We start from the raw sequence: 23,354 nt of genomic DNA on the forward strand, positions 1-23,354 counted from the left end.
AAGCAGTAAGCACTTTACAAGCTAGCGCTGTTTCTAATATTAAGGATAGTATGGTGATGCATTCTAAACTAGAAAAAATGGAAAATTCTATTAGGGTCAAAAATCTTCGTATATTAAATTTTCCAATTACACATTATCTGTCCCCGATGGAACTCCTGAGAATGTGGAAGCTTTTGAAGTTGATAATTTGTATTACATCTCAAGAGATTCCAAGGTAAAATGGATAAAATGGTGTCACCTGATAGTTTGAATGTTTCGCAGTTTTTAGAATCATCTAAAGATATAATAGATAAGCGAGCAACTCTTCTTGTGACTTTAAGACAGAATTGGAAAAACAAGTTATTTTAAAATTGTACTTTGTGAAAAAACAAGAGATGTTCTGTGGCCAACGGGTGATATTTCCTGATTTCTCTAGACAAACCCAGTTTAAAAGGAAGCAGTTCCTTCAGCTAAAGCCTAAGGTTTTGGCAGTTGGAACTACTTTCTTTTTGAAATTTCCATGCAAATGCCTTATATCGTATGGAAATGATAAATATGTGTTTTATGATCCAGTCCAGTTAGAAGACTTTATTAAAGAGAAACCTTTGTTGAAAGTTTAGTTTCTAGTACTGATTTTTATTTTTGGAGGATGTTGTGTATAAAATATAAATGCCATTTTGCCTGTCCTTAGATGGTAGATTGATGGATTTGATTTTTTTTTTCTTCCTTTTTAAAAAGGTACTGGCGACCATGATAATGTGGACTAAGACACAGTTGATAATTGCCTATGTTTTCATGTTCTCCTTATTGAGTTTGCTGTGGTCATTCATGAATATTTGTTATCAATGTATTGTAACAAATAATTAAATAAAGAATTTTTTTTTAAAAATGTATTGGATGAGACAAATTAAGATTTCTTTGAAGTGGGTTAGGCACTCCCCTTTTTCACTGAGACAAAGGATTTTCAGTGCACGCTGTTAAATGACTTAGTAGCATGTGGAAGAAAAGCAGTTTGACTTTTAAGGGACACAGAAAGGAGAAATGATTTAAAGTTATGTGCATGGATATTTTCCTGTGTAAGTATATTGTAATATTGGTTTCTTCTGTATTTTTCTTTATTATATAAGCTAGTATTAAAATGTAACTTTTAGGAATTCTTTTGTGAGGGGGAAGACAATATGCATGCAAGTGCCTTATATGGTATCAAGTATTCTTGACCAATTATATGCAGGCAGTAAAATGTCATCATATGTTAGATATATAAGTAAACGCAGAAGAATAGCTTTTTGAGACCTTAGTCAGAGAAGCTGCAGTTACACTTTCTGACTAATGTGTCTCCATTGTACAAATGCCTTTTGAAATAAGATTACTGTTAATTTTTAATAAACAATATTTGATTGGAAATATTTGTACAATTATCATTATTCTAGTGCATCTAAGGCAGTGGTCTCAAACTCAAACCCTTTGCGGGGCCACATTTTGGATTTGTAGGTACTTGGAGGGCCGCAGAAAAAATAGTTAATGTCTTATTAAAGTAATGACAATTTTGCATGAGGTTAAACTCTTTATAGTTTATAAAACTTTCCTTTAACAGTTAAAAGGAAAGATATATAAACTATAATTTTACCTCATGCAAAATTGTCATTTCTTTAATAAGACATTAACTATTTTTTTCTGCGACCCTCCAAATACTCTATTTTTTCTGCAGCACTCACATTTAAAGTTTAATATCTTTTCTCTCTCAAAACTGGCACATTTCAATCACTAATTTGAAAATAAAATCATTTTCCTACCTTTGTTTGGTAATTTCATCAGTCTCTGGTTGCACTTTATTTTTCTGACTGTGCATCCAATATTTCTTCCCTTCTTTCAGCCTCCTGTATGCTTCCTCTCCTCCAGACCTCATTCCCTCCCCAAACTTTTTCTTTCTTTCTCTATGTCTGTCTTTCTCTGATTCCGTGTCCCATTTTTTGCTTTGTTTCTGGCTCCCTGTCCCCCCCCCCCCTTTCTTTCTTCCTTCCTGCCCTCCCCCATGCCACCCGGGGAATAGGCTGCTGCTGCCGCCATCGGGAACAGGCCGAGATCTCCCTGCTTCTCTTCTCCACGGGGCCGACCAACTCTCGCCACCCGACATCAATTCTAACATTGGAAAAGACGTTCCAGGCAGCGATTGGCTAGCCAGAACATCCTCTCAACGTCAGAATTGACATTGGGCGGAAGAGAAGCAGGGAGATCAAAAAACACGGTGCCGGCCTGTTCCCTGATGGCAGCGGTGAGAAGGGAAGGGAAGCAGGTTGGGCACCACTGCTCTAGACAAGCCACGAGCCGCACTTTAGGGAGAAGAGTGGACCGCCCCACTCCCCTTGGTACGCCACTGGAGCAGCAGCGGGTCTGGCCGGCTCTTCCGTGGATAGCGCAAGGAGCTGGCCAGACACGCTGCTGCTCCAGAACGAAGAGAATAATCGTGTCCAGACCGCGGGCCGCAAATAAAACCTGGAGAGCCACATGCGGCCCATGGGCCGCGTATTTGACACCGCTGATCTAAGGGTAGAGTTAGAAACATAACTCTGTTTAGGGCATGGAAGAAGAAGGGGATAGACACACAGAGAGGGAAGGACAGGGAGAAAGAAGATGAAATGTAGGACAAGACATACATACAGAAGGAAAATGCTGAATATGAGAGGGCAGGTGTAGAAACAGGAGGAAGGAAAGGAACAGGATATAGAAGGGAAATGTTTGTTGCAAAGGACAGATAAGGCTGCAGGAGGAAGATTGTGGATATGGAGAGAGATGAAATGTGAGATGGACAGAAGTTACTAAAAAGAAGAAAAAATGGCGCTTTGGCAGCTGCTTTCATGGAGTGTCTGTTGTGTTCCCAGCACACCGTTGTGTTTAGAGGTTCAGCGTGATTGTGGGGCTTATTGGACTATGACATTATGTTATTTGCCCCTGGATTAGAGAATCTACTGTTCTTTCCATTTCTCCCTCCTGACGAAGATATCGAAACAGGGCCTGTCGAGTGGAGATACAGTGCCCACATGAACTTGTGCACATGAAATGGAGACTCCAGCTGCTTTAGCTAAGTAGTTCAATTGACTCTTGTAAATGTTTTGTCATGTTCGTTCTCTTTACTTACTCTTTACTTTGAATGGAGATTTAGCACTGATATGAATTGGAATATATGAACTGACAATTTAGTTAATCCAGCTGGACAAGTTATTTATTCATTTATTTATTTAATTATTCAAACTGGAAACACAATACGGCATTTGGATATGGACTTTGACATGAACTTTTGATATGTATTGTTGTTTTTTATATGATTTTTGGAATTTTTGAATGTATGTGGCTTTGGATTTGGGGGTGTTATTTTCATCTTGTTTTTTGTAATTGTTTTGTTTTTGAGATCCTTTTGGGGTTTTTTTGAAACATCTTTACATTTTTCTTTGTTTCCACACTGGATGCACTTTATATTTATTCATCAAGGTTAAGTTTAAAAATATAAAGGTATTATGATGTACGGGGCAGGATTTATTTAGACTTGGGTCTAAGGGCTAGTCACTTGTGAATCCTGCCCGGGGCTTCTGGTTACTCGTGGGGATAATGGAGTCCGTACTAGAGGTCTGCACGGGAACGGGGATCGCGGAGGTCCCGCGGGAATCCCCCTAACCCACGGGACTCCCACGGGGACATCACTCTGGCCGACGGGACTCCCATGGTGACCCCCCTCTGGCCAACGGGACTCCCACGGGGATGGAAGGCTTTGGACGCAGGGTTCGTCCATATAATATAATGGGCACGTCAGCCTTAGTAAAAGATGGGGTTTATAAGTTAATTACCTGAACAGAAAACAAAAAAAGGGTTCCACCAAAGAGATTCCACAAGGAAAACAGCAGCCCAAACACAAAAAAAAATGTGGAATTGATGATCCTGTCAGAAGTAATTGCTGCTTTTTATGGGGAAGGGCGGGGATGGAGATAATTCCTTGCGGGGATGGGTGGGGACGGAGAGGATCCTGACGGGGAAGGAGAGAATCCTGGCGGGGACAGGTGGGGATGGAGAGGATCCTGACAGGGATGCGTGGGGATGGGTGGGATTTCTGTCCCTGTGCAACTCTCTAGTCCGTACTGAAACCCCTTTATTTAATTACTGAGTTCATTTAATGATTGAGCCTGAAGTACAACGATCATTCCGATGTTGATTTAACAAAAGAAAAAAAGTTTACCATTTTTTTGCATTTGTGTTTATTTATGGTCATTTACCCTAAATCAGTTGTTACTTAGTAATCACATGGCCTACAATATCTGACTGAATGTGTATTCCCCTCTGGCTATACCATCGAGAAGGCTGCAAACTGTGGGGGTAGGGTTACCAGACATGTCCTCCTTTTGGAGGACATGTCCTGGCATCCGGACGGCTTTTCAAAACCCAGCACTTTGTCTGGATTTTGAAAAGTTTCCAGCTAGGAGCGTTATCGATACAGCGTTGGACCTGCCACTAGGCCTGCCTGCCCTGTCCCTTCCTGCCCTGTGCCCTGCCCAGCCTACCACTAGACCACCAGAGGGGGCCAGAGCCTGGCAGGGAGGAGGGACAGGGTGCAGAATTTGGTTCAGAATGGTTTTTTTCTTGTTTTCCTCCTCTAAATCTAGGGTGTGTCTTATGGCCAGGTGCTTCTTATGGAGTGAAAAATACGGTAAATTCTTTCTTCCAGTCCTCAATTTCCGTTTTCATTGTGTCTACCTACAGCTTGCCAAATCTTTCCCTCATCCCTTCCAGTATCTCACTAACTCTGTCCTCTTTCCCCAATCCAGCATGTGCCCTTTTTCTTTATTCCCTCCTTCCATCCAGTATGTGCTCTCTCTCCTCTTCCTTCCAGCATCTCCTCTCTTCTTCCCACTTCCTTCCAGCATCTGCTCCCGTCTCTCCTCCCCACTTCCTTCCAGCGTCTGCCCCCTCTCTCTCCTCCGCACTTCATTCTGCATCTTCTCCCCCCCCTCCTCCGCACTTCCTTCCAGTGTCTGCTCCCGTCTCTCTCTTCCCACTTCCTTCCAGCACCTGCTTCCCCCTTTCTCCCCTTCCATTCAGCATCTGTTCTCCTTTCTCTCCCTCTTCTCCACTTTCTTCCAGCGTCTGCTCCCCTTTGTCACTCCCCCCACTTCCATCCAGCATCTGCTCCCCCCTCTTTCACTTCACAATAGACCTGAAGTGCCACTCAACCTCTTCCCCTCGTTGGGTCATCTCTCTCCCTTCCCCTCACCTTCGCAGCACTTTTCAAACTCAAAGCTTTCTTGCTCAGTGGGGCCCTGATGCATGCAGTAGCTGTTCTCACAAGTTGCATGCGGCTGCCCTAACGCTTCTCCTCTGATGAAATCTGCCCAAGCGGAAACAGAAAGTTGTGTCAGAGGAGAAGCTTCGGGACAGCTATGTGCAACTTGTGAGAACATCTGCTGTGTCAGGGCCCCTCTGAGCGAGAAAACTTTGAGTTTGAAAAGTGCTGCGAAGGTGAGGAGAAGGGAGAGAGATGTTCCAACTAGGGGAAGAGATGTCCGGACCATGGGGCCCCCTGGAGTTGTGAGGAGCTGTTTGCCCTCCCCTAACACCGGTCCTGAGCCAAAAACATTATGAGACTGCTATAGGAGCTCCCAGCGGCCATTTTGGGATTAGAACCAGTAAAGCATGAGTGACTAAAGAGATTGTTCCTGCTTCATACTGGTTCCAATCCCAAACAGCTGCCGGGATCTCCTATAGCAGTCTCCCGAGGAAGCCATGGGAAGTTAGCTGAAAATGAACGCCAACTTTCGACTGCTGATTCAGTTTTGGTTAAAACAGAGAACCCCAGTTTTAGTCAGTCTGTAGTTCAAACCTCTGGAGATAACCAATTACTGTGTTAATACTTTTCAGAAATATTGTGCTTGGACTCATTAGTATCCGCAAAAACTGGAAGAGGCTGAAAATTAATATCTACCAATCATTACATAGACATAAATGAAAGAGGTCATCACATTTGATTATGTACAAAATTAATTTAAGGTACACTACTTACAGTGTCTAATCCCAAGGAATGCATTTCCAATAGAGTTTGGAATCGCAAAGTTTCCTCATTCTCTTCATACTGCCATGTCTGCCGTCCTTCACTATTGGTCAACTGCCAATGGGACAGATGAGTAGCAGGATTTGTTTTATAAGGCCCACCTCTTCGCCGCAGATGTCTGAAAGGTTGGAGGTACATGTGTTAAACAGATCCTAGTGGATTTCTTCCTAGTTCAGAAATCACGTGCCTATGCTAGTGCATGCTGAGATTTCATCTTTTAAAGTAGTATTTTCAAACCCAAAAAATGTCTATACAGTGGTACCTTGGTTTACGAGCATAATTCGTTCCAGAAGCATGCTCGTAAACCAAATTATTCATATATCAAAGCGAGTTTCCCCATAGAAAGTAAAGGAAACTCACTTGATTCGTTCCCACCCCACCCCCGAGGCCAGTGGCACTGCTCTACCCCCCCCCCCCCGAGAACCGGCATTGCTCCCCCCACACTCACGAAGGCCCCCCGTATCTGCCATCCCCCCCGCGATCCGGCACTCCCCCGCTCATGTCTCCCCTCCCCCCCCCACGATCCGACATCCTCCCCGTACCCATCACCCACCCGAACACATCACTTACCCCCCATCTGGCAGCCGGCACCAACGCATAGGACATGCCGGTGCCCGAAGATCTGTCCTCCTGTTCACTGGGCCTTGAGCATCTGCGCATGCTCAAGGCCTTAGTTCCTGCTCTCTCCTTACTGATAGCCACCACTGCTGTCGCCGACCAAGCATTTCCCTCCCTCCCCTCCTTACTGATTGCTGCCACCCGATCACCGCCACCTGAGCATCTCCCTCCCTGTCCCTTACCTTCAGGGCAGGCAATTTCTCTCAATTTGCTTCCTACAAGCAGCCGGAGCGTTGAAATTGAGTGTGGCTACCGTTAAGGTCATCTCTGATACAACTGGAAGATGTCTCAGAGACGACCCTTCCTGCAGCCACATGCGATTTCAACGCTCTTGCTGCTCCTAGGAAGCAAATTTAGAAATTGCCTGCCACAAAGGTAAGGGGCAGGGAGGGAGAAAAGGATGAGTGGAGAAGAACAGACGCTGAAGGGAACTGGGGAAGGTGGGGTGAAGAGGAACAGATGCTGAAGGGAACTGGGGAAGGTGGGGTGGAGAGGAACAGATGCTGAAGGGAACTGGGGAAGGTGGGGTAGGGAGGAACAGACACTGAAGGGAAATGGGGAAGAGAGAGATTCGAGACTATGAGGGAAGTGAAGGGAAGAAGATGGGTGCCAGACCAATTGGGGGGGGTAGAGGGAGAGATGGAAGGGAGAGGCACACTAACAGAGCATATGGAAGAGACAGAGAAGGAAGGAAATGAATGAGAAGGAAGGAAATGAATGAGAAGATGAGGAAAGCAGAAATCAGACAACAAAGGTAGAAAAAAAATTTATATTTATTTATTGCTTTAGAATAAAGTAGTATATTAGTTGTGTTGATAAAAATATATAAAGCCCTGCCAACTGAACATCTCTTTCTCTAGTTCAGCAGCCAGAACGTTGATTTATAAGAAAGGAATAAGCTAAATATTGCAGTACTGAGGCTTGTATGGATGCTGCGGGGACAGTGGTCGCAGGGACAGGCGGGGACAGGGTCGGTGGTTGCGGGGACGGGGCAGTGATAGGGACAATTTTTTTTCCCCATGTCGTTCTCTAGTCAATTCTGTGTATTTCTGTGGGTGTCAGGCATGTGACAGGGAGGAAGATTGTAATGTCGTCAGTGTAGCTGTAATCAAATGGGAGACATTTAGACTACTGAGTTGTTTTCCTAGGGAAGCAAGGTAGATGTTGAAGAACAAGGGCGATAATGGGGAACCTTGTGAGATGCCAAAGTCGCAGATCCATGCTATGGATAGTTATATCCTCAATCTTGACTTGGTAGCTGCGAGATTTTAGGAAGCCTTTGAACCAGTTCAGTACATTTCCTGATAGTCTGTAGGCATCTAGGCAAGATAGCAGCAGATCATGATCCACAAGTTCAAAAGCACTAAGGTCCAGTTGGAGGATGAGCGCGTTTAGACCCTTGCATAGTAGATTATATAGATCATTAATAAGTGATGCAATTACCGTCTCAGTACTGAATGACTATCTGAAGACTGATTGGGAGTCATGGAGTAGTTGAAAGTGTTCCAAGTGATTCATCAATTGAATTTGTTTTACTCCCTCCATCAGTTTTATGAAAAGTGGGATTAGTGCGATGGGGTCTGTAGTTGTGAGGTTGAGAAGTTGCACTTTTTTTGTCTTTTATGTTTCAAACGATTTTTATTGAAGGAAAGCCAAAGAATAAAATGCAAATAAACAAGAAAACACAAAGCAAGAAGGGATACAAGGAGTAAATACACCACATAGAACTAATATGTTTACAGTCCCATCACCAATATAATTTCCAGTCCCATGGCAGTCCCTCCTAATGTAGATAAAGAGCAAAAAACAAATCCCCTTCCTCCCCACCCCACCCCTGGTTGCCTCAATGTATCAATGTAACTCATTTAGTATTAGGCTACGAGCTCTAGGAGGAAGAGAGGAAAGATGTGAATCCCATATCTGAAGGAAAAGGCGGGTACCTTTCAGTGTTCGCCGAGCCTCTCATACCTCAAGGAGCAATAAACGATGGAGTTGATTGCGTCAATGTCAAAAACTGGGAGGCTCGGTTTACACCCAATGCTGTAAAACACATTTATGACCCACCATACAGGCTTTTTGAAAGAGCAGGCGTCTCCCCAGGCCAAATACTCCCCAGGAAGAAGCCTTACCAAACAAAGCTCCCACCGGGGATTCATTCACCTGACAACCCCACAATGTGCCCACATATTGAAAAATAGCAGTCCAGAAGGACTAAATTAATGAAAACTGCCAAAGAGCATGGGAAAATGTACTGGGGCCCTGAGCGCACTAAGAACAGGATGAGGAGGCAACCAGTCCCGCATATAAAGCCTGAACTTGGGTAAAATATGCCCAATGTATAATTTGATAAGAGCACTCCTGTCACACAGAACTCCGAATGGTACGCGGGATTCTCAAAATGCCCTAAGTTCAGTAGGTGGGATAGGAGCCCCAAGCTCAGCTGATCATTTTTGCGCCAACCCAGCATATGACCAGTATGTGAGAAGGTTCCACCAGGCTTTGTGTAATGAAGAAACGGAGAACGGGAGACCCTCCTCCTGTTCAAAGAAGATGTGAAGCCAGTCAGAAACTCTGCCAATGTAAATGAGCCACATAATGTGCCATCTGGATATAACCAAAGAAGTCTCCTGGTCCAGCCCCAACTCTAGCCGAGGTCTGGTAGCCCTGAAGAACCCCAGTCCCATCTAGAATCTGCGCAAGAAGACGCACACCCCGAGTCCCCCAATTACAAAAAACCCGAGATGTCAAACCTGTCTCAAAGTCCCCATTACCTTGTATCAGCAGCAGATCAGTAGCAGTGGGGTTATAAGCTGCATTAAGCGCCCCCAAACCATACACAACGGGTCCAAGAGAGTATTAGGGTGAAAGTGAGGGGGAATACACCAACGGGGAGATGGAGTAAATAAAGTACTATAAATGATAGGGTTGGAACAAAGCTCGTTCATAAGCCAGGGAGTAAAAGCTGTGTCCTCCAAAACCCAGTCTCATAAATGCGTAGGTCAGAGAGGCCCATGCCTCCCCTTATCTTTGGGCCCAAAAGGGTATCAAAAGACATTTTCGGTTTCTTCCCCGCCCAACAAAATCAAATAATCAGGGTACCCAAAGTACGCCGGTCCTTATGCGCTTACCACAAAGGAAGCATCTGAAACATATACATCCATTTAGGAAAAAGTACCATATTGAAGAGAACAATCCGGCCCCCCCCGGGGATAAAGATAAGTTCTGCCATTTAAGCAATTGTTTAGTATAACCCAACAAGGCTGGAATGTTAACTTGATATAAGAAACGAGGATTCAAAGGCCTAGATAGCGAAAATTCCCCTCCACCCAGCACAGGGGGAAATCCGGACCCCACCAGCAAGGCATGTCAGCATCAGTAGCCAAAGCCTCTGACTTATCCATATTAAATTTAAAGCTGGAGAAGTCTCCATACTCAGCAAAACTCTCTAGCAAAGTTGACAAAGACAGCCGTGGGTTTGTCAAGTGGACCAGCAAGTCGCAATTTAAAAAAAAAATGAGCCCCAATATCCACCCCCACTATTTCAGTGTTTGCCATAATGTCCTGAATGAGCGGATCCAGGGTGAGAATGAAAAGCAAGGGTGGCAGGGGGCCACCCTGTCGTGTCCCCTTGCAAATAGGAAAATAATCAGATTGAGTCCCAGTAATACTCACCCTCGCCAAGGATCCAAATACAGTGTCTGAATGGCATCCCTAAAAAAGCCATCAACACCATACTGGTTCAACATGCAAATAGGAAATCCCACCAAACTCTATCAAACACCTTCTCTGCATCAAAACTGATCAGCAGAGAAGGCAATTTTCTATAGTGAACTCACCCCAAAGAAGACAATATAGAACAAATATTTCTTACAGTGGTGCAGCCGTGCACATAATCCACCTGAGGGCTCACTATCAAGTCCGGTAAAAGCTTGGCCAATCTATTAGCCAATATTTTGGCCAACAGCTTAGCCTCACAACAGAGAAAAGAGATAGGTCAGTAAGATTCCACCTTGGTAGGATCCATATCCGGCTTTGAAAATACTACAATTTGGGCTGCTCTTGGATTTTATGATTAAACATGGACACCAAGGGATTCAGGACCTCCAGTTCCATAAGTTTATAAAATTTGGCCCTAAAGCTGTCGAGACCAGGGGCCTTACCCAAAGGACTTTGTCTGATGGGACGATTCAGCAGACTGATGTCCTCCAGACTTTTGAGGCAGATCTAGACTAGACAAGTAAAATCACTAGACAGCCCAGTGTCTTCCCCTCGGGAATAAATGGAAGTATAATAATCTTGAAACAGGCGACAAATGTTCCCTTCTTGTTCATAAAGACGTCCCTGCGGGGAGCAAAGCCGACGTACTCGGGAACACCTACCGCCTCCCCCCCCCAGATCAAATGAGCCAACAATGCGCTTGCCTTATTACCCTGTTTATAGAGCTGAAAGGAATAACATTTCACAGACTTGAGGGCCCGTTGATGGAGAAGCTCATTCAATTGAAGCTGAATGGCCAAAATTTGGGATTTATTATCGCCATGGCGCCTCAAAAGTTCGGCCTGTTGTTTTTCTAACCTCATTATGGCTCCATTACGCGCCTTCTTTTTATGACTAGAGTACACGATGATATCCCCCCACAGTACAGCCTTAGCTGCTTCCCAAAATAAAGTGAGAGTCTCTCTATGCGGGGCATTCGTTATCTGATAGTCTTGCCAGCGACCCAAAATGTATTCTTTAAATTTAACATCTGTGTATAAGTCCAGAGGAAAATGCCAGGGAGGCCTGCCGTCCAACCTAGGCCGCAAGGAAAGCATCATCTAAACAAAAGCATGATCCGAGATTTCTTTAGGCCCGATGTCCGAATCCTGAACCTGGGAAAACAAAGAGTCCGAACAAAGAATATAATCAATACGGGAGTGAATATCATGAGCCCGTGAGCAATGAATATAGTATCTATCCAAGGGATGTAACACCCACCTGATATCCAAAAGATGAAGAGTGTCACAAAATAAAGGTACCCCCTTCGTAACATCCAGCAAGTCTGCTGCTCGAGGCATCAATTTATCAACCATCGGGACAGCTACTGTTAAAGTCTCCCCCCACTATAAGGGGACAGGACTCAAGCTGCAAAAGAGCATTCATAATGGTAGCAAAAAAAGTTCCGATCATAAGTATTGGGGGCATAAAGGTTGCAGAGCAGTAACTCCACCCCATCGATCCAGACCTGCCCGAGGGATCCAAAGAGAATTTCTCCACTGTCAGGCTCTCATGGAATAAAATTATTACCCCCGCCTTCCTGTTACAGGCCAGGGACTCTATAATGTCTCCCACCCACCAAGTATGAAGCTTGGCATGTTCCTGGGTTGTCAGGTGAGTTTCCTGCAGAAGTGCAATGGATGCTTTGTGTCTATTCAAACAATGCAAGATCTTCTTCGTTTTCATTGGGGAGGAAATACCGCCCACATTCCAAGAAAATATGTTTAACACCATGAGAGTGACCTCAGGTACAGACCAAAAAATATAGAAATGGGGGCCATCCCAGCCACCGGTCCCCATCAAAACAGGAAGTGGCAATTCTGGTCCTCAAGAGCCACAGGCAGGTCAGGTTTTCAGGCTATCCACAATGAATATGTATGAGATTGATTTGCATGCACCACCTCCTTGAGATGTAAATCTATCTCATGCATATTTATTGTGGATATCCTGAAAATTTGACCTGCCTATTGCTCTCGAGGATTGGAATTGCCTACCCCTGTCCTAGAGCAAAAGAGCAGGATACATCGAGACAACCAATATAGGAACCACCAAAGAAAATCTAAATTCCCCCCACCGCAACCCCCCCAGCCCCCAACCCCTCCTCCAGATATCCCCATCACAATCACAATCCTCAAAACAAGAGCCAAAGTATTGGCTAGAGGCTACCCCATGTCCCCCCCCCCAAACCCAACCTCCAGAAAGGATAACATAAAATACAACAGTCAATGGCAGTTCTGTGCACCAAGTGTGAAATAGCAACAACTTAAAGGGTCCCAATATAAAAGTGAGATCCAAAAGAAGAGGGCAAAGCCCATTCACTTCCCATGCTCAACAAGCAATCCACAAAGAACCACATACTGACCAGAGCAAACGGAGATGAACAGTAGGGACCCTCTACACCAGTGATCTCAAACTCAAACTCTTTGCAGGACAACATTTTGGATTTGTAGGTACTTGGAGGGCCTCAGAAAAAAATAGTTAATGTCTTATTAAAGAAATGACAATTTTGCATGAGGTAAAACTCTTTATAGTTTATAAATCTTTCCTTTTGGCTAAGTCTTAATAATAATATTGTACTTTATAGCTAAAGAGACATATGATCAAGAAACTGTTTTATTTTACTTTTGTAATTACGCTAAACATACCGAGGGCCTCAAAATAGTATCTGGCAGGCCGCGAGTTTGAGACAACTGCACTAAAGTCAGTGATCATCTAATGATCATCCCTACATCAGTTTTGACTGGTTTAGTGATCGCATTCACCAACCTGATGCGGAAAACTGCTCACCACGTTGTTTTCTGCACGATCATTCAATCTCCAATCTGACCATGCAAATAAGCTAATTAATAATGAAATGCCATGTATACTAGCAGAGCTCTAATATGGCTTCCCGATGCACAAAAAAAAGTGATCACTTATAGCGATCCAAAAAAGTGACTGGTCAAGACCAGTCACTGACCTATCCCACTGATACAAAAATATTTATAACATGCCAAACTTTTTTTTTAATGGGCACAGATGCTATGTGTGTGCTACACATGCACAATATCTGCTCCGTTAAAAAAAAAAAAAAGCTCCCCCCGCCAATGACATCCCTCCCCAACATACCCCTGAGAAACCGGCATTGGGACTGACACCCCCACCCTGTGGCAGCAAAAACGGCAGGAGGAATGCCCATTCTCTCCGGCCATGGCGACCCCCCATGCAAGAAAAAATTGGCAGGAGGGATGCCCACTCCCTCCTAACAATGGAGGCCCCCCTCCCCCCCGTAGTAGGCACCACCAAAGTTTCCAAGTTTATTCTGTGTTTGATATACCGAGCATCATCAGATATCTGGTTGGTTTACAATACTAAAATAGTAGAATATTAAAAATAAAAGTACATTTTAAAAGAAAAGGGGTCATTTACTAGAAAAACATAAGTAACTGACAAGACATAGACAGACTTGGTACAAGAGGTACTGGGATTGGGCTATATAAAACACATTGAAGTAAAAAATTTAAAAAGGAAGGTAAAAAGGGGAGGGAAAGAAAGAGGAGGGGGGAGTCACTTCTTAAAAGCAGTTTTCTTTCATCATTGGTCATGGGCATCCTGGAATAGAAATGTTTTGAGCTTGCTCTTGAATTTATCAAGAGATTCTTCAAATCGAATGTCACACAGGAGTGCATTCCAGAGTGTAGGCACTATGGCCGAGAATATGGTATTGAGAGTATGATAGAGCTCCTTGATTGGGGGAATGGTCAACAAATTTTGGTTAGTGGATCTTAAGGACCGTGTGTTGGCATAGGGCATGAGATATTTATCTAAAAAATCTGGGGAATGGGTGAGTTTGATTTTGAAGGCAAGTAATAGTATCTTGTATGTTGTTCGAAGAGGTACCAGTAACCAGTGTGCTTCGCGGAGTAGAGGTGTGACTTGGTCGTATTTCTTTGCCTTGTATATGAGTTTAATGACAGTATTTTGAATTAGTTGTAATCTAAGGGGGGGGTTTGTGTGATCCCCCCCCCCAAAAAAAAAAAAAAGCAGGAGGGATGTCCACTCCCTCCTGTCACTGGATGCTCCCACAATTCCCCCCTCCCCCGATACCTTTTTCAGAAGTCAGGAGCAAGAGGCCCGCTGGTCCAAATACTATTTATTTATTTCTATTTCTACCCCGTCCTCCCAGAACCTCAAAAAAGGTTACAATAAGACACTCACAAAGTATACATACATTTTTTTTATCATGAGCCATAACCAGATACACAAACCTAAAATGCACTTTTCGCAGTACCTGCACCCCTGGCCCAGGTGGTAAATTTTGGTCGCAAAACCCTTTGAGTGTTAATCGTAACCTTATGTAATATTATATTGTAACACTGTGAATGTTAAACTGTAACCTGTTCTTAGCTCTCTGGAGAGAACAGAATATAAAACCAAATAAATAAATAAAAGCCAGCGCTTCATTTGGAGAATCACCCAGCGATGATAGAGAATCACCCAAAGTGTTCTTTTAAGTATTAATGACCCCATTTTACTATAATTTTAATACTAATGACCTTGGTTGTACTACATGGCAGAATCAGAGGCTGCTAGGAAGCTTGGAAAAGATCACCTGAGAATCAGACAGTAAAATATTGGCACGATAAACCGGCTGGAACCAGTTTAGCGACCATCGTTAAAGGCACGGCAGCCCAGATGCATTAAAGCCAGTGATCATCGCTTAACAATGATCACTTTTACCGATCTGATGCAGAAAACAGCTCACTGCATGGTTTTCTACAAAATCGTTCATTCCCCGATACAACCATGCAAATAAGCTCATTAAATGACATGTAATAATAATAATAATAATAACTTTATTCTTCTATACCACCATAGTCGTGAGTCTTCTAGGCGGTTTACATTGAAGAGGGCTGGACAGTCAGCGAATTACAATATGCAGAGATAAAAGAAATACAATATGCAGAATCTTAAAAATGAGGCAATAAATACAATAGTTTACAATGAAGAGAGCTGGACAGTCAGCGAGTAACAATATGCAGAGATAAGGAAAAGACAGCATGCAGAATAAATTATTGTCTTATACGCAGGAGTGGACATGTTTGAAATATTAGGAATTGATTTAGGGATTGTGTAGATACTTTTTAGGTAATATTTATGTCCAATAATGCAGTTTTTATGGCTTTTCTAAAGGCGTCATAGGTCAAGCTTACTCCATTGATGTAGTTGTCAAACCAGTGTTGTTGTTTGTTTGCCTGGTACATAAAAGTCCAGAAAGGTTTTGTATTTGCAGCCGGTAATGCTTGGGTATGCAAGTAGATTGCTGTTTCTGGTTTGTCTTGTAGGGCTGTATAGTTCGAAGTGAGGTAGCAGGTAGGTAGGAGCTAGTCCCCAGACCATCTCACCCTTCTCATCTTTAATCACCACAATCTTTACTTTTTTTTTTTAGCTTTAAGTAATTAGCCAATAATCTTCCCGCTTTATTCGAGTCTCCAGGACGTGATGGTTTCACTGTAGAGTTTTATAAATCATTCCAAAGAAAAAGTCACTTACCTGCTTAGCCCCTTTATTTTTTTAATGGGCACAGATACTGTGCATATTACACATGATGCACCACCATTCCCCACCCTGAAGACAGCCCTCCACTACTAACCAGCACCGTAAACCCCACTCTGCGCCAGCGAAAACAGCTGGAGGAATACCCACTTCCTCTTGCCATACCGACCCCAACCCTCCTCGAAAAAAAATTGCCAGGAGTGATGCCCACTTCCTCATGCCACTGGATGCTACCCCGACCACCCCCCCCCCAGTACCTTTTTACATTGGAAAGAGGAGGGAAACACGGTTCCTCCTCCTTCAAGATCCAACGATCCTAACTACAGGGATACTGCACGATACTTGGTGTATCATGTGATGCATGAGAAGGGACCTAAGGCCCTGATTGGCTCAGACACCTATGGTCCCTCCCAAGTGGAGGGGCCTTAGGCGTTGCATGTGATGTACAAGGAAGGGCATAAGTCCTTGATTGGCTCCCCATAGGATGAGCCCAAGGCCCTGATTGGCTCAGACACCTATGGTCCCTCCCAAGTGGAGGGGCCTTAGGCGTTGCATGTGATGCACAGGGAGGGACATAAGTCCCTGAATGGCTCCCCGTGGGATGAGCCCAAGGCCCTGATTGGCTCAGACGCCTAAGGCCCCTCCACTTGGAAGGGGGACATAGACTTCTGAAACAATCAGGGCCTTAGCTCTCTCCCCATGCATCACATGATGCACCAGGAAGGAAGGCTCTGCAGTTAGGCTCATCAGACCTTGAAGAAGAGACCATGCTTCATGCTTCCTCCTCCTTCCAACACAAAAAGGGGGGGGGGGGGGGTTGGGGGGAGCATTGGCATCTCTCCTGCCTTTTTTGGGGGGGAGAGAGAAACAGGGAAGGCCTCTGTTGGCAGGAGGACAGGGGCATTCCTCCTGCCAATTTTCTTTCACAGGGGTTGAGGGGGTGTCAACATGGCAGGAGGAAGTGGGCATTCTTCCTGTCGTTTTCACTGGGGTGGGGGGTTGCGGTGACAGTTTGTGGGGAGGGCTGTCATCAGCAGAGAGGGGGGTGCTTTTTCTTTTAATGGGGCAGATATTGGGCTAGATTCACTAAGCCCACCAATCGTGTTTGCGATCGTGTACCAATCCTATTCACTAACCTCTGTGCCGATCCTCTGATCCAATTTTGCGAATGAGGGGGAACGGCATGCAAAGTAGGAAGGACGTGATTTACAAAACAATTTCAGGATCAGCAACTGGGCTGGACGATCCAAAAACAAGCGACTGCTGAGGACCAGTCGCTTGTGCAAAAAACAATTCTCCTGCTCTCTGCCCCAATTCTGCTTCTCCAGCTCTCTGCCCCGATTCTCCTGCTCTTGCCGCCCTGCTCTCTGCCCCGACTCCATGGTTTTAACCCACGGTGCAGCCCCACTTTCAACTCGCGGGTAAAACCCACGGGCTCATGAAAGTTTCCAGCTCTGTATTAAAAAAAAAAAAAAAGTTTCCAGCTCTTCCTTCGCGGTGAGCACGCGCAGACCATCTATAGGCAAAGACGACGGTCTGCACATGCATCAGGATCGCTCTCCAGCGATCCGTGCGGTCGGTGGAGGGCGTTCCTCCATCACCATTTGCATGAGTACACGTTGAGAATTCGTTGGTCTGCCACGGATTGGAAACGATCGGGCAGGTTACTGAATCTAGCCCATTGTACCCATAAAAAAGGGTTTCCTGCCCTGAACAGCTGAGTGGCAGGAGGCTGCTTTCAGGGTTTCCCTTGACTAATGTGACCATAAGTCCCATTTTGAATGGGACCGTCCTGTTTTTAGATCCTCTGACCCATTATCCCCACGCACAGCTTCGGGATGCCAAAATGTTCCGTTTTCAGAGACAGCATTCTGAAGCTGTGCGTGGGGACAATGGAACAGGTGATCGTGGAGCCTGGGCTCTCTCCCTGCTTCCCCGCTGCCAATGCAGCAAAAAGGCCAGGCGAGTGCAGCAAATGCACAATGGCAGGCCCACAAGCCTTCCCCCCGTCAATTCTGACGTCGGAGAGGAAGTTCCAGGCAGTGATTGGCTGGCCCAGAACTTCTTCTCTGACATCAGAACTGACATTGGGAGGAACACTTGTGGGCCAGCAGTTGTAGTCATTGCACTCGCCTGGCTGGCCCTGTTGCTGTGTTGGAGGCAGGGAAAGAGAAAGAAAAATTTAGGGGAGAGTGGCGGCGGTGGCTTGGAGGGGCAGGGAGAGAGAAAGAAAGAAGGGGGCGGGGAGAAAGAAAGAAGGGGGGAGCAGGGAGAGAGAAAACTTTCTGGAAACAATATATGACTGAGGCTAGAGAATGACAATAAGATAAGAAAACCCACTGCATTTTCCCTAAAAGGCCTGCGAGTTCACACTCTCTCCGAGATCTCCGAAGAGGAGGCCGATCTTCAGGCACCGGCACCAACACACAGGACATGCTGGTGCCGAAACCCAGGTGACAGGAAGAAGTGGGTTCGGGTGGGTCTGAGGGACTTCAGATTGCGACGGGGGGGGGGGGGTGGTGCCGGATTACGGCGGGGGGCTGCCAAATCGTGGGGGGTAGGGTGCCGGATCGCGGGGGGCGCCGGTCGCAAATCAAGGCACGCTCAGTTTCCGAGGCGTCAATTTTGCGAATGTTTTGCTCGTCTTGATTTTGAAATACAAAGATTTTTATTCTCTCAAACACCCAGAGGAAAACAAGTAGAATATGCTGACATACTTAATCCAAGCAAACTTAATCATCTCCCAGAAACCTGGCTGGTATGAAATAACTTCCACTGGATATCGAATGACAGCATCAATCACAAATGAAAGAGAAAGAAGGGGGAGCGTGCAGGGAGAGAGAAAGACAGAAAGGATGCACAGTTAGAAGGAAGTGCAACCAGAGACTCAGACAACAAAGGTAGGAAAAATTATTTTATTTTCAATTTAGTGATCAAAATGTGTCAGTTTTGAGAATTTATATCTGCTGTCTATATTTTGCACTATATTTGTCTATTTTTCTATATGATCCTCTTTAATGCATCTAGGGCTAGATTCTCTAACCTGCCCAATCGTGCCCGATCCGTGGCAGGCCGACTGATCCATGACAGGTCAGCATGCAAATGGGGGCGATCGGAGGAATGCCCCCCCCCCACCGACCACACGGATCACTAGTGAGCGATCCTGAAGCTTTGCCTGTAGATGGTCTGCGCATGTATTTGCCCTCCGTAGCCCAACTTTAACTTATTTTTAAGCTCCCCATCGGTCCGGTGGAGGAAAAGTGTTCCCGGGAGGTTACCTAACTGATTTTTGAGCTGTGCCTCTGAAAGGCTGAGCCTGGGATCGGCGGACTGGAGCTGGGACTCAAGATTTTCCCCATCCTGGGAAAAGCCAGGAGGGACGGCAGAGTTCCACTAGCAGTGACTGGAGGCAAACAGGGCTTTTAAAGTTTCACCTTCTCTCTCCGACTCCCTCCAGACTGAGCTGCAAGTGCGAGGGGCTCCTTTGCAGTCGTTGAAGACTCTGGCACTGCAAAAACATCTTCACCGCAGTGAAGCCCCACTTTTAACCCTTGGGTTAAAACCGCGGGCTCACAGAAGGGGCTTCTGAGTAGGCAGCGGGAAGTTCGGTCGCTGAAGAGGAATCCTGCACTAGGCTAACGGAGCAGGACAGTCGGCAAGAACGTGAGCGACTGGTCCCCAGCAGTCACTTCTGTTGATCGGCCAGTCCAATCGGTGTCCCAGATTTGTTTAGTGAATCACTCACTGCCTGCCTACTTGGCATGCCGTTTCCCCTCATTTGCATGCACGGATCGGAATCGGATCGGCATAGAGGTTAGTGAATCGGGTAGAGGAAAACCGGGTGGCAAACCAATCAGTTTGCTTAGTGAATCTAGCCCCTAGGCCAGTGAGTTTTGAGAATCCAGCCCCAAGATTTTAAACAGATGCCAAAAATTGGTTAAATGAAATAGGTCGAAAGATCCTAAAATATTTAAATAATAATACTTTTTTTAAAAATCTGGCTACAGGTTTTAGGCTTCAGTGGAGCATCAACTCGTGCACGGCAGCTTCAAACTAAAACGTAGCAGAAAGAAGCTGGTTAACATCACACATCAAATGTATAAAGTATTCGCTGGGATTGGTGCACAATTGTACTCACGTCCCATCCGCCATCTCCTAGATTCAAATAATTTCAGGCAATTGCGGACAATCCTATTACAGGACACAGTAATTGTAGCTATCTTAAAATCCTTCTCGCGAGAGAAAAACGCAATGTTCCACGGCGCGGGACTCTTTTCTTTAGGTTTACTTTAGTAGATCAAGCACCACAAATTCCAAAAACCGGCGCACACTCACGCGATCGCACATCACCGTGGACTGACCTGAACAGGGAGAATATTATCCAATGAGCAAGTGGAGAGGCGGAGTTAGTGTCTGGTTAGATTCGACGGTAAAAGATGGGCGTGGACAACTGTAGACTTGATCAACATTTCTCTCTTTCAAAACCTTAAATTGTGATCGAGCAAAAATACTTACAAGTAAGACCTTTTTTTCAAAGGCGCAAGTCTTTCAAAAACTTCATCACCGCTGGTCTATTTTCGTGACACTTGCGAGTCGCTATACCTTAAAGTAGCTAGACCTGCAGATTTTAATGTTGACTGCACACAGACCTCTTTTAATCCTAATTGTTCGGACAACCAACGGATAAATTGTTTATGATAATTGTTTCTACAATAGGCTCAGCTGCTTTTAAAAAAAATAAAACAACTAATGACCCTCAGTATCCGATTGGCATAAAGCATAGGCAGTGGGACGCTTTTTGTTTGAGGGAACCCAAAAGCTCCACCATAGTCCCTGCACCAGACCCCGCCCCATAATAGTACAGTGGTATCTTGGTTTGCCAGTCGCCCTATCTTGCCATTCCGATATATAATTTCCTGTCCAATAGGGGGAGAAAATAGTATATGTGTACAGTCAATGGCGCCCAAGACATTGGGCATTCCAGCTATATGACAAAAGTCTTGTTTTGAAAGGTCACTTTGGGAAGCCACAAAACTTAGAGACTTGAAGAAAGCACAGATGGTTTATTAGCATACATATGCGACTCCTGAGCTCCAAGCTGGCTTCAGAAGTGCATAAAACAGGATGTTACAGAGATTATTAGCTTCCTCACCTCCCTTGGCCTCACCCCCCCTGCACCATCCCCAACCCACGAAAAGGGGCACACACTAGACCTCATTAGCTTCCTCGACCTTACCGCTCACAAGACGTCAATTGACGACACTCGCTGGGAACATGTCCCCTGGTCTGATCACTTCCTAGGGGCTTTCTGTCTCCCCATATTTATGTCGCACCTTGGGGCTCCACCCCGTACTTCCAACCCCATTACCTTCCGCAAAAAAATCACAAGCGACCTGTTCGCTGGGATTGGTGCACAATTGTACTCACGTCCCATCCGCCATCTCCTAGATTTAAATAATTTCAGGCAATTGCGGACAACCCTATTACAGGACACAGTAATTGTAGCTATCTTAAAATCCTTCTCGCGAGAGAAAAACGCAATGTTCCACAGCGCGGGACTCTTTTCTTTAGGTTTACTTTAGTAGATCAAGCACCACAAATTCCAAGTGTCGTCAATTGACATCTAAATTTCTCAATCTATTCTCCTCTGCCCCTAAGCCTGCAGATTCAGGTACTAATTGGGTCGCTCTCTCCAAATCCACCTATCTTTCCCTCGCCCCCCTTTCCACTAAATCCATCTCCTATCCCCGCAAGGCCCCTTGGTTCCTCCCATATCACAGAGAGCTAAAACAGAAATGTCGAGCTCTGGAGCGCATATGGAAAAAAATCAAAATGTCCTATAGACAGACAGTCCTGGAGAGTCAATATCAAGCTGTACAATACAGCACTAAAAAAAGCAAGAAAGAACTTCTATGGTAACAAAATCTCCAGGTCCAACAATCAAAGCAGTACTCTATTCCACAGTTCTTCAACCGCCGGTCTGCGGACCGGTGTCGGTCCGCAAAAAAATCTTGCCGGTCCGCGGGACCCCGCCGCAGCAAAAGGTGCTGGCGTCAGCTGACGTGCAACTTCCTGTTGCCGTCGCTATGCCGGCACTCCTGCCTGCCACCACCGACTTCTGCCGCGTATGTCTCCGCACCTCCAGAAAAGCAGCGGCAGGTCTGTGTGCTTTTAACTTCGGCACACAGTTGCCCCTAAGCAGCATTTTAGCACGGTTTCATGAGGCAGCCTCGGGGCCTTTGGTAGGCCGGCCCACATCGCATCATCGAAGCAGGCAGGCCTACCAAAGGCCCCGAGGCTGCCTCATGAAACCGCGCTAAAATGCTGTGTAGGGGCAACTGTGTGCAGAAGTTAAAAGCACACAGAGCTGCCGCTTACCTACATCGAGGAAACATTTGCTGGAGAGGGAAGGGAGTAGAGGTGCTCCTGGACAAGGGAGGGGAAGTGGCTACTGCTGGCAGGGGAGAAGGGAAAGGGAAGGGACAAGAATTACTGTTGGGGGAGGAGGAAAGGGAGAAGGGGTATTCCTGGACAAGGGAGGGGAAGGGGCTACTGCTGGCAGGGGAGAAGGGAAAGGGAAGGGATAAGAATTACTGCTGGGGAGGAGGAAAGGGAGAAGGGGTATTCCTGGACAAGGGAGGGGAAGGGGCTACTGCTGACAGGGGAGAAGAGGAAGGGAAGAGAGTTACTGTTGGATAAGGGGAGGAAGAAAGGGAGAAGGTACTGCTGGACAAGGGAGGAGGAACATTGGAAGGAAACAGCTGGCAGGGAGATTAGAGGAGGGGAAGGAGTCAGGATGGAATTGAGAGATCAGATGAGGGAAAGGGGAGAGACAGAGGAATGACAAGGTAGAGAGAGATTGATGCTGGGAAGGGGGGTCAGATGAAAAATAAGGAAAGAGGGACAAAGATGCTAGATCTGGTGTAGGAGAGAGGGGCATAGAAAGAACGCAGATACCATATGGGAGGGGAAGGGGTAGAGGGCAGACAGTGGATGGAAGAGGCAGATGCTGGATTGAAGAGACAGAGAGCAGACGCTGGATGGAAGAGAGTGAAAAGACGATGAAAGCAGAAACCAGAGACGACAAAAGGTAAAAAAAATAATTTTATTTCTATCTTGTGATTAGAATATATCAGATTTAAAATATGTATCCTGCTAGAGCTGATGTTACACATAACTGGGGAGTGCAAAGCCCAGGCAGTGCGTCTTTAGCTTCCAGCTGGCTTAGGGCTCTCTCTGACCAGGAGGCAGTTGCCCTCCCCCTAACACCATTCCTGCCATGTGTGACTACGGTATTCTGTTAGCATGATATTTGTGTAGCATTCTGTAATAATTTGGCTTATTCAGTTTTCTTGATAGTAGAGGGGATATATGG

General features: G+C 45.5%; 1 protein-coding gene across 6 annotated transcripts in view; it reads right to left on the reverse strand.

Moving 5' to 3' along the window:
* The window catches only part of LSS (lanosterol synthase), a 375,740-nt gene extending 354,323 nt beyond the window's left edge, over nt 1–21,417 (reverse strand). For 2 of the 6 annotated variants that reach the window (XM_033947187.1, XM_033947188.1), the window contains exons 1-2: nt 20,118–20,324; nt 6,023–6,188 (exon numbers count right to left, since the gene is read on the reverse strand). In XM_033947187.1, coding sequence (XP_033803078.1) covers nt 6,023–6,188; nt 20,118–20,131 — 180 coding nt within the window. In that variant the 5' untranslated portion in view covers nt 20,132–20,324. Of the gene's footprint in view, nt 1–6,022; nt 6,189–19,257; nt 19,277–20,117; nt 20,325–21,215; nt 21,261–21,406 lie in introns of those variants that run through there. The other 4 variants (XM_033947192.1, XM_033947191.1, XM_033947190.1 and 1 more) reach the window with 4 other exon arrangements.
* Between the last annotated feature and the right edge of the window lie 1,937 nt (nt 21,418–23,354).

Source organism: Geotrypetes seraphini, chromosome 5, assembly GCF_902459505.1.
Source record: "Geotrypetes seraphini chromosome 5, aGeoSer1.1, whole genome shotgun sequence".
NCBI lineage: Eukaryota > Metazoa > Chordata > Amphibia > Gymnophiona > Dermophiidae > Geotrypetes > Geotrypetes seraphini.